Source organism: Lolium rigidum, chromosome 5 (genome assembly GCF_022539505.1).
Source record: "Lolium rigidum isolate FL_2022 chromosome 5, APGP_CSIRO_Lrig_0.1, whole genome shotgun sequence".
Lineage (NCBI taxonomy): Eukaryota > Viridiplantae > Streptophyta > Magnoliopsida > Poales > Poaceae > Lolium > Lolium rigidum.
Window position 1 is genome coordinate 55575165 of NC_061512.1, and position 11419 is coordinate 55586583.

Below are 11419 nucleotides of genomic sequence, written 5' to 3' on the forward strand. Positions count from 1 at the left end.
AAGCATCTTTAAAACTCTCCTCATCCCCTTGTTTAAAAGTGAAGACTAATTCCTCAGGTGAAGAAGTAACAGGTGCAGAACTAGACATGGTAACAAAAGTAAAATGCAAGTAACTATTTTTTGTGTGTTTTTAATATAGAGTGCAAGACAGTAAATAAAGTAAAGCTAGCAACTAATTTTTTTGTGTTTTGATATAATGCAGCAAACAAGAAAGTAAATAAAATAAAGCAAGACAAAAACAAAGTAAAGAGATTGGATTGTGGAGACTCCCCTTGCAGCGTGTCTTGATCTCCCCGGCAACGGTGCCAGAAAAATAGCTGTTGGCGTGGGAGTTGAAAATCTTTGTGGTGTAACTTTCCTTCGTTCCCCGGCAACGGCGCCAGAAAAATAGCTTGATGCGTGCAGTCGACACGTCCGTTGGGAACCACAAGAGGAAGGTGTGATGCGTACGATAGCAAGTTTTCCCTCGGAAAGAAACCAAGGTTTATCGAACCAGGAGGAGCCAAGAAGCACGTCGAAGGTTGATGGCGGCGGGATGTAGTGCGGCGCAACACCAGTGATTCCGGCGCCAACGTGGAACCTGCACAACACAACCAAAGTACTTTGCCCCAACGTAATAGCGAGGTTGTCAATCTCACCGACTTGTCTGTAACAAAGGATTAGATGTATAGTGTGGATGATGATTGTTTACGTAAAACAAGTAGAACAAGTGTTGCAATGAGATTGTATTCGATGTAAAAGAATAGGACCGGGGTCCACGAGTTCACTAGAGGTGTCTCTCCCATAAGATAAATAGCATGTTGGATGAACAAATTACAGTTGGGCAATTGACAAATAGAGAGGGCATGACCATGCACATACATGATATGATGAGTATAGTGAGATTTAATTGGGCATTACGACAAAGTACATAGACCGCTATCCAGCATGCATCTATGCCTAAAAAGTCCACCTTCAGGTTATCATCCGAACCCCTTCCAATATTAAGTTGCAAACAACGTGACAATTGCATTAAGTATGGTGCGTAATGTAATCAATAACTACATCCTCGGACATAGCATCAATGTTTTATCCCTAGTGGCAACAGCACATCCACAACCTTAGAACTTTCTGTCACTGTCCCACAACAGCACATCATTCTGACTGATGTCATCTTACCCACTAGATAAATTATCTCATGAAAATCAGTACATTTACTATGATTAAATCCTTTTGCAAGTAGTCCGTCCTTGTACCTTCGATGTGTGACAGTGTGCTCTTCTTGCTTAATTCTTTATCCCCGCACGTTCCTTCGAACTTTCTTGCCCTTGGGAAACTTCACAAACTCATAAGTATGATTGTTATGCAGGGAATCCATCTCTTCTCACATAGACTTATTCCACTCATTCTTGTTCTCATTTTTCATTTCCTTTGAAAATCACTCAGGCTCTGAACCATCAAAAAAATAACACCACATATTGTTATGATGTGTACCTAGTGGAAGGGACACGACATTTGTTGGAAGTGGATCTACTGGTTTACTATATGGTACCAATGTTTTTTGTTGATCATGATCATCTTCTTCAACATCACAATCTTGCAGCTGGGGAGAATATCCATCACGTGCATCACTATATATGTGCATCATCTTACACATCTTATGCATCATCATCTTCAGCTTGTTGTTGAGCCGAATCTGCAGAACCCGGGTTTGAATCATTTATGTCTTGTTGATGTATTTGAGGAGGAACACCCACTGAACTTGACTTCGGAACTTACATTTTTTGCATTCACGATATTCTCAATTGTATGGTCTTCAACAAACACAGCATCACGTCTTCTCACAACTTTGCTTGCTATTGAATCATACAACTTGTAGCCGAACTGATCACCTTCATAGCCAAGAAATAGGCACTGTCGTGTCTTTGAATCACAAGGAACATGAACAAAGGTCTTACTCGTGAAAATCTTCAGGCGATCACATGAGACGTACTTGCCATAGTAAACCCCTTGATAAAAAAGAAAGAAAGAGGACTTCTTAGCCTCCATGTTTTTCTTTTGCTAGGAGAAGGTGGTACGAACCTTGATCTCGGGAGCCTCACCCGTGGAGAAGTTCAAGGATGGGATGAGATCCTTCGGGATAGAGATCTACTAGACGCCGCCATGAATCGCTTTGATGGTCGCCATGGGAGGGAGTCGCCCGAGAGAGCCATGTGAGAACTTTTCTTATATAAAACTCTAAAACTCTTTTTTTTTAACCTTAAAAAAGGAAAGATGACTTCTTAGCCTCCGCGTTTTTTTTTTGCTAGGAGCAAAGTTGATTCCTTGGACGCACATGGAAGCAAACCCTCTTGCAAAGACCAGGAAATAGCCGTTTGAACGACCCAAACCGAAAGGCGCCCTGGAAAAGGACATCTCCACGCGCCCTCAGCCGTAGGATCCGATCTCAACGGCTCCAGATCGCCCGACCCGCGGCCCAGAACCTTCTAGAGTCCCACGGCCACGAGCCCCCTTGCACTATAAAATTCGCGGTTCCGCCTCCTGAACTCGTCCTCTCGAAACCCTAGTCCTCCTCCTCCTCCTAGACCCGCCGCCAGAGAGAAAAAAACCCTAGCGAGCTCTCCAGTTCGCCTGAGAAACAGCGATGGCCGGGAAGGGCGACGGGCCGGCGATCGGCATCGACCTCGGCACCACCTACTCCTGCGTCGGCGTGTGGCAGCACGACCGCGTGGAGATCATCGCCAATGACCAGGGCAACCGGACCACGCCGTCGTACGTTGCCTTCACCGACTCCGAGCGTCTCATCGGTGACGCCGCCAAGAACCAGGTGGCGATGAATCCCATCAACACCGTCTTCGGTGAGCAATCCCTGAACCTTACAACTCCCCACATGCCCAGATCTGTTTATTGTTTTCATGAAGTGACTAGTCCCACTCTTCGATCTGATCTGCTTACTACGGTTTAGTAGTTAGATACGCGGTGGTTGTAGTTAGATATATTTAATACTGGCTGGAAAAGTTGGTCGCTCAGATCCGTTGTAGCTGTAGTGATGCTTGTGCTACCAAATGTTTGGTAGTAATAATGTTGTAAGTGTGCAATTGGACCCGGACTCATAGTTTCATCTCACTTAAATCTGCCTGTTTAGAGTAGATCTACACAGTGGGTTACTAAACACTGTAGGTTTTGGTTCTGAATTGATATTGGGGCGCAGATCTGATATTTCAGGTCTGTACTAGTTCAGCTATTGTTGGCCATGATTGAGTTATTTGCTTAACAGCTAGTCTCTGAACCTAATGTATTAGATCAGTCGAGCAGATGGTTACTTATCAAATGTAACTTAATCCTTGTAGTTAAATGATGTTTTCTGTGTTGACACTGTTATTTTATTCCCAATTGTCATTGAATTATTAGTTTACTATTGTTTTGTGTATTTGTATTCTATCTCCGGAGCTGGCAGATTTATGATGATACAAAATCCGAGCGCTTTTTGCTGACTTTTATGATGGATGGCTATGTGCATGTTTCAGTTTGCTACCATGTTTGTGAAGCGAAACTGGGGCAAATCGCATTGGTATCTATGGTACCTTTGTGATTTGCTCCAGTTTTGCCCGTTCAAGGACGTGGCAAAAATGGACAGCAGGCAAAACATGCCCATAGCTTTCATGGTTTTCAATCTGAACCATCTGCAGCTCAAACCTTTGTTCGAGTTCCTTTTTTTAGTTTGCAGCCTTTCAAGTTTATTTCAATATTTGATACTATTTTTTTATTTGTAATGTATTTTGGTCAGGTACTGGTCTTAAAAATAATTCTTTCTTGGTTTGTCTTGTTCCTGTTTAGCTTATATGCTTATAATTATGTGTCGATTGATTGGAGAAGTGATGATACAATATCCATACAAGAATTCTGCATTCACTGTGATGATACATCATGCACTACCATCTGATCTCCTCTCTAATTTTAGTTGACATTTTCTAGCTGATTTTTTTGGTGAACCACTGAAGATATGCAATGGTTACCTGGTTTTACTGCTGTGCAATCTGTGATGCAAATAATCCCATTTCCTGAATCACTGTGATTATTATAAACTAGATCACCATCTTTCGGCTGAGATTGCACACCTTTCCAAGTATTAATATTGATTTGGTTTATAACCAATGATTCTTTTATTGCTTTCAATCTTTTACAATGCCATTTGGTATCTGACGCTTGATCATACATGTGATTCTGTGTCTTGAAACATGGCAGAAAGTGAGGGGGAACGGAACTTTGCGACACTGGTTGCTCCTAATGAGCATTCAGTTACTTTATAGCCGTTTATATTACTTCAATTTTACTTTCCCTTTTGATGGTATTATACATTGAAGCATACTTTATAGCCGTTTATATTACTTCAATTTTACTTTCCCTTTTGATGGTATTATACATTGAAGCATGGATTCAAATTCTGATAATTTTAAGTGTTCCACTTGAGATTTAACTGTTAATGTAATGGCAGATTTTCTTTTGTTATGTTTATAGATGTGGATATTCTGTTTAGTATATCTGTTCTTTATTAAGTTTTATTTGGGCAATTTCTGACTTAAGCTGTGCTATATGCAGATGCCAAGCGTCTCATTGGCCGGAGATTTACCGATCCCACTGTCCAGAGCGATATTAAGCTCTGGCCCTTCAAGGTTGTTGCTGGACCTGCTGACAAGCCCATGATCAATGTCCAGTACAAGGGTGAGGAGAAGCAGTTTGCGGCAGAAGAAATCTCTTCTATGGTCCTCATCAAGATGCGCGAGATTGCTGAAGCTTTCCTTGGCAGCACTGTGAAGAATGCTGTCGTTACTGTCCCTGCATACTTCAATGACTCGCAGAGGCAGGCCACCAAGGATGCTGGTGTCATTGCTGGTATCAATGTTCTGCGTATCATCAACGAGCCCACAGCTGCTGCCATTGCTTATGGACTTGACAAGAAGGCAACCAGTGTTGGTGAGAAGAATGTGCTCATCTTTGACCTTGGAGGTGGTACCTTTGATGTCTCTCTCCTCACCATTGAGGAGGGTATCTTTGAGGTTAAGGCCACAGCTGGTGACACTCATCTTGGTGGTGAGGACTTTGACAACAGGATGGTGAACCATTTCGTCCAGGAGTTTAAGAGGAAGAACAAGAAGGACATCAGTGGCAACCCAAGAGCTCTTCGGAGGCTGAGGACATCTTGTGAGAGGGCGAAGAGGACTCTGTCGTCCACTGCCCAGACCACCATTGAGATTGACTCGCTGTTTGAGGGCATTGACTTCTACTCCACCATCACCCGTGCCAGGTTTGAGGAGATGAACATGGATCTATTCAGGAAGTGTATGGAGCCTGTGGAGAAGTGCTTGAGGGACGCCAAGATGGACAAGAGCTCCGTGCACGATGTTGTCCTGGTCGGTGGTTCCACCAGGATTCCCAAGGTGCAGCAGCTTCTTCAGGACTTCTTCAATGGCAAGGAGCTCTGCAAGAGCATCAACCCTGATGAGGCTGTTGCCTACGGAGCTGCTGTCCAGGCTGCCATCTTGAGTGGTGAGGGCAATGAGAAGGTCCAGGACCTGCTTCTCTTGGATGTCACTCCTCTCTCTCTTGGCCTGGAGACAGCTGGAGGTGTGATGACCGTCTTGATCCCAAGGAACACCACCATCCCCACCAAGAAGGAGCAGGTCTTCTCCACCTACTCGGACAACCAGCCTGGTGTGCTTATCCAGGTGTATGAGGGTGAGAGGACCAGGACCCGTGACAACAACCTCCTTGGCAAGTTTGAGCTCTCCGGCATCCCCCCTGCCCCCAGAGGTGTACCCCAGATCACTGTCTGCTTTGACATTGATGCCAATGGTATCCTGAACGTTTCTGCTGAGGACAAGACCACTGGGCAGAAGAACAAGATCACCATCACCAACGACAAGGGCAGGCTGAGCAAGGAGGACATTGAGAAGATGGTCCAGGAGGCTGAGAAGTACAAGTCTGAGGATGAGGAGCACAAGAAGAAGGTGGAGTCCAAGAACGCCCTGGAGAACTACTCCTACAACATGCGCAACACCATCAAGGACGAGAAGATCGCCTCCAAGCTGCCGGCTGAGGACAAGAAGAAGATTGAGGACGCCATCGATGCTGCCATCCAGTGGCTCGACACCAACCAGCTTGCTGAGGCTGATGAGTTCGACGACAAGATGAAGGAGCTGGAGGCCCTCTGCAACCCCATCATCGCCAAGATGTACCAGGGTGCTGGTGCCGACATGGAGGGAGGCATGGACGATGACACCCCGGCTGCTTCTGGCGGCGCTGGCCCCAAGATTGAGGAGGTCGACTAAATTAGTCGTCCTTCTCAGTTTGGCAGCAGCTGCCAAGCTTGCTGCTAGTTATCGTCTATATTTTAATCGTTATCTGTGAGATTGTTTGGACCATCTGATGGTCAGTATTAGACCTAGTATCTGTGCGAGTTGAACATCTGTGTGGTGCAATTGCCACGTTAAGTATTTGTCAGCAGATATATCTGCTGTGCCTTATTATATAAGTTCTCTAGAATTATCCTGTTTTGTGCACTTGTTTGATGTTAGTATTTCCATCCGTCTTTTAAATGATGTTGAAAGTTGTCTAAATTCTAATGTATCTAGATACTGTAGCATACATTTGAGTTTAGACAGTTTTGACATCCTTTCATGCTTCTGTAGCTATTAAATTCTGGTCGACTGGAGTTTGCTTATCTAGAAGTACTTGTTTTCTTGCTCACTGTTTTAGTGCAATGTTATGTGGTTTTTGGCTCTGCCCAGGTTAACATGACAAGAAAAATTCACTTTTGTGTTCAAAATACATAATCTGAAGAGAACATGAGAACTTTGTGGTGTTTGAATTCGTCTGCAAACTTTGCAGCGACCAAGCGACCAGGTTCAGTGAAGGGATACAAAAACCCATGATGGTTTTGTAAAATTGATTTCTTTTGGAAGACTCATCACGTGTCTCCGCTGCCATAGGAGTTGAACGGGAGCCCGGCACAGCAGGAAATTCTCCACTTTCACGACTTCGAGACGTCCAGCCACAGCGTGAAGGAGGTCCGGCCGAACAGATTGCCGCTCGCCATTGACATGACGCGGCTGATGCACGACAACGGGATGATATGCCTGGCGGCATCATTTCCCAAGGAACGAGTTCGACATTTGGCAAGCACGACTTTTTTTTTTTAAACGAGGCAAAAGAAGTTTACAGTTTTATAATAAATGCCTAGGACATTCCCGAGGACTTTATCAAAAGCCTACTCTCCGGTATTACATTTCACAATTCCTTAGCACCAGTGGCGGAGCCAGCTCTCCATTGCAGCCTGGGCAAAATCTACGTGTATCTCCATTGGTCTACGGTTTGCCCACACACTTTCTTGTTTCATCCTCACTGCCTCATAATAGTACAAGGAAGTTGGCCAACGTAGCTCGGGCAGCTGCCCGGGCATGCCGGGCCCTGGCTCCGCCCATGCTTACCACTGACCAAGCACCAAGCCCGAGCCTCATCTTTGATCTTGGCGATGATAGCATTTGTGGCGGAATGGTGGTGGCGGAAGACTCTAGCGTTCGCTCCTTCCAAACTTCTCAAGAGACGAGCATAAGCAAGGATGTCAAAGCTTTTCTATGTTGACCTCTTCGTAAGACAATATTTGTCCACCACACATCGACGTTTGGTTCATTGATCCATGACTCCGGGGGTCTATCATGAAAACCACACCAACCTAGAATCTCTTTCCAAACTCGCAAGGTAAAGCGACATTTATTCATGAGGTGGTCCGCTGTCTCTTGGACTTGCATAGAGGACAATTTCCACAATTTCCACAATTTTCCCAACCTCTACGTTGAAGCCTATTGGCCGTCCATATTCTATTTTTCATAATCAACCAAGCGAAGAATTTGCACTTTGGAGGCGCCCAAACTTTCCAAACCGTGGAGTTTAGGGAGGTTGAAACTAGGCCTTCAAATTGCATCTTGTAGGCCGAGGAGGCCGAGGAGGCGGAATATTTTTCATCATTTGTGAACTTCCAAGTAATGGTGTCCGCAACGCCGGCGAGGGCTCCTCGTCCGGCCAGTCAAGTCGCGCACCGCGGCTCCCCATCGCGGACAGCAGCGAGGACGAGGACCTCGTCCCCGCGCGGTCGCCCACCATCTCCCCCGGGGACTACGTCCACGGCAGCGACGAGGAAGAGGCTGTCCTCACGCAGACCAAGGCCGTCAGCGAGGCGGAGGCCCGCGCTCGCTTCCGCCGGGAGGAGGCGGGCGTCGTCCGCCAGGTCCGGGAATACGAGGCGGCCCGCCGGGAGGCTCGCGTCCGCCGCGTCAAGCTCGAAATAGTCGAGCTTGACGCCGGCGACGCGTGAAGCTCCTCCACAACAGCGTCGGCGCCGTCTGCCGCCGACATGCTGCGCCGCCGCGCGCATATGCCACTATTTTAGGCCGCATTTTGCTTATCTAACTAGCGCTGGCCGGTGTATAGCTACTTTAGCTTTAATTTGTCGAACTATGTAAGTTTTGATGCTTAATCGGAGCATCAAATTCATCTCGAACTATGATCATCACCTAATTTACCTGCGCTATTTCGAATTCCGTTTTTCAGTTTCACTTTTATGGTTTCTAATCTGTGACAACGGTTTTCGGTCCGTAAGAGTGAACTGAACTCGCTTTTTTCAGTTCACGTGTTTACGCTGCTGGAGATGCTCTTATTGATGATGGGAGAGATCAAGAAATGCCACTGTCAGCGCTTCAAACGAGTGCCATAGGGAGGCTCGGGTCGGCAGACGAGGTGCCCATCCCATTATTCCCGTCAAAGGGTCTTCGGCTGAAGCGCAAGATTGGAGTGGCTCAGAGGTTCCAGAAGCTGCCTTACGTCTCTCCATATCAGGATTTCAGCAACATTCAACGGGGCAGCAATGTTTCACAGAAGCGGGTGGCTGGGGTGCTCCATGAGCTGTTCAGTCTCTTCGTGACATGCTCCGCCGAGAGGCGGCGGTTGCTTGCCACAGGACGCACCTAGGGCTGGCACAGAAATTCGACCGAGGGATTGAGCGGTACCCACATATATTCTACTTGCTGTTGAAGGAGAAGACGTGCTTTGTTGTCCTCAAAGAGGCATACATGGCTAGGGGAGACACATCAATTCAGGAGCACCCCATGCTGGAAGTGCGGAGCAAGTATGCCGGGTTGACGGAGGAGTCTCGGGAGATCATAAAGCATCGGCCAAGTGGGAAGCCTGAACAACTCGATCATGAGGATTAAGTGGTGAGGATTCCAGGGGTGCCAATTCGGCTGCAATCTTTTCATAGGAAGTCATTATTTTTGGCTGACCAGAAAATGAGAAATATGGATTTTTGTGACGAAATGAGGGGATTTTTTTCTCCCTTGGAAGCAGCAAATTTGCTGCAAAATAAAGGAGTTATGCGCCTATGCAAAAAGGTTAGTGACTGTGCAAAAAAAAATCAGTATATTGCTTTTATTCATGTCATTATTCGCAATGACATTTTTTTATAGAGTTTGTGGCATAGCAGTATCTATAAAAAGGTTATAGAGATTTTAGATTAGTTGGCTGGTACTTTTGGAATAGCTGCAAGTCCATGTTTATTCTGGAATATATATATAGAACGAGGTGATACGTGATGAAATATAATCGGTGAATGATTTTAGCTTGGAACGGTTTAAATTGTTGGTCTTCGAACTGTAAAAAAAAGAAACATATTGCTTGCTCATATTATGTCGGCCTGTGTGGAATCAATTGTCGATGATATAGTAGCAGTCACTGCCTTCTAAGTCGTAGTTTTGGTGTGTGTGGTTCAACGCTATTGTCTGAGTCTGGCGATAGTTAGATGTCATGTCCGACAAAACATTTTGGTTATTTTTCTCAGCAGTAGTTAAAAGTTAACTAAGGAGTTGACATTAGTCTGGTGAACTAGTTATTCTGAAAGGCACCATGTTAGATATATATGAATGAATTACTATAGCGTTGTTCTATAGTTATTACTTATTTTTACATGCAAAATTTACTAAGATTATGTGCTCAGGATAGGTAAGATCTGCTGAAGGGCGTTCGCTTCAGTTGGTGGTTGGATCACAGTATTATGTCACCATAGGTTTTGCTCTTTCTTTTTTTGATTTGAGCAGCCGATGAACCTAAAAATGTTTCATTTGCTTGTCTTCCATGGAGTTTTATTTTCTTAGAATGTATCCTAATTTTTGGCATGGTGCCACATTTGTGTTAAAAAAAATGTATTCGCTGCAGCTTGCAGTTTATTCACCATGTTACCGGTCAGCTATTTATGTAGTTCCACCGGCGGCTAAGTAGGTACGAAAGTCATGCGTCCGACCAAGTGATGTCGTACTCGCCGACCTCGTCGCCGGTGATCCCGAGCTCGTCCCACACCGCCTGGGATGCGTCGACGATGTTGTTGCGGCATGGCGGCTGGAAGGCGTGCTCCTGGTCGCACCCGTTCACGGAGTCGCACTCGTCGACGACCTTGGCGAGCACGGACCCGTCGTTGGCTTCGATCCGTATGTTCCTGCCGCAGCGGGAGCTCCCGCTGTACCAACCCGTGGACAGCGCCACCACCAGCTCGGTGTTGTTGTGGAACGCGCCGTCGCACTCCGACGGGTCCCCGCCGTCGCCGCCCTCGCCGAAGTCGTTCAGCGTCATGACCGCTCCGGTGGAGGAGGAGACCGGCGGCGAGCACCGGTACGTCGGGTACGCCTCCCCGGCCTTGCAGCAGCCCTCGCACGATTGGCTCTGGCTCGGCCGGAGCGTGCCGCTCTGCTCGCAGCCGGCGCCGTCCACGGCGGCGAGCAGCAGGTGGCTCGCCGCCAGGGCGAGCACCAGCAGGAGGCAGCTGCCGGTGGACCTCAGCATATTTGTAAACTGTGCTTGATCGATCGAGCTGTGCCTGCGGTGCGAGGGTCGTGAGAGGAAGAATGCGGTTAGGCAGCTATTTATACAGGCAGGCGGTTTAGAGCGTCGTGCGTGCTGAATGCTGATCCATGTGATCTTGCATGAATGCGGTCACCGGAGACGCCGTGCAAGTGAGACAAGCTTCGTCCTCGTGATCGAGCGCAAGTCAAACTCAAGACATGTCAAGGTCTCAAGGAAATCTTCAAGAAATCAGTTAATGCAAGGCGTGCCGTCATGCTACGGGCAATTCAAGGAATCTTCAGCTAATCGCTTTTATTAGTTGAAAAGGAGAGTGCCTGCCAGTTGCAGAAGTTTTACTAGTAGCGCCACCTCCACCACAAAACACAGGCTTAATTTACAGGGAGCCAAGAGCACAGCGCCGCCAGAGTTCAGTTCAGCTCATGCGTGGCGCAGCTGCAGATCCGACCAGATCAGCTCCGGTCACGGAACTCGTTCATGAAGGCCTCATGGAAGGCCTTGAGGCGTGGGATCATCTGGTTGATCTTGTCCTCGCCGG

At 46.8% G+C, this 11419-nt stretch overlaps 2 protein-coding genes and 3 non-coding genes across 5 annotated transcripts; 4 read left to right on the forward strand and 1 right to left on the reverse strand.

Moving 5' to 3' along the window:
* The first annotated feature begins 2557 nt into the window (after positions 1 to 2557).
* On the forward strand, positions 2558 to 6522 carry LOC124652818 (heat shock 70 kDa protein 1-like). The gene is made up of 2 exons (XM_047191862.1): positions 2558 to 2837; positions 4579 to 6522. The coding sequence occupies exons 1-2, from the start codon at positions 2624 to 2626 to the stop codon at positions 6306 to 6308; spliced, it is 1944 nt and encodes a 647-aa protein (XP_047047818.1). The 5' UTR covers positions 2558 to 2623; the 3' UTR covers positions 6309 to 6522.
* Positions 3848 to 3928, forward strand: LOC124658492. Its single transcript, XR_006989227.1, has one exon. It is a non-coding gene; the product is annotated as a small nucleolar RNA Z195/SNORD33/SNORD32 family (small nucleolar RNA).
* On the forward strand, positions 4011 to 4094 carry LOC124658493. Its single transcript, XR_006989228.1, has one exon. It is a non-coding gene; the product is annotated as a small nucleolar RNA Z196/R39/R59 family (small nucleolar RNA).
* LOC124658571 lies at positions 4163 to 4301 on the forward strand. The gene has a single exon (XR_006989288.1). It is a non-coding gene; the product is annotated as a small nucleolar RNA F1/F2/snoR5a (small nucleolar RNA).
* A 3690-nt stretch (positions 6523 to 10212) lies between the features above and the next one.
* On the reverse strand, positions 10213 to 10863 carry LOC124658417 (putative ripening-related protein 2). Its single transcript, XM_047196750.1, has one exon. The coding sequence runs from the start codon at positions 10861 to 10863 to the stop codon at positions 10315 to 10317; it is 549 nt and encodes a 182-aa protein (XP_047052706.1). The 3' UTR covers positions 10213 to 10314.
* Between the last annotated feature and the right edge of the window lie 556 nt (positions 10864 to 11419).

What these genes read in the sequence shown, in the direction of transcription:
- LOC124652818 (XM_047191862.1), top strand. Translation starts at nt 2,624, where the DNA reads ATGGCCGGGAAGGGCGACGGGCCGGCGATCGGCATCGACCTCGGCACC. An exon ending in TCCCATCAACACCGTCTTCG is followed by an intron (nt 2,838 to 4,578) that starts GTGAGCAATCCC and finishes TGCTATATGCAG; the next exon opens with ATGCCAAGCGTCTCATTGGC.
- LOC124658417 (XM_047196750.1), bottom strand. Translation starts at nt 10,863, where the DNA reads ATGCTGAGGTCCACCGGCAGCTGCCTCCTGCTGGTGCTCGCCCTGGCG.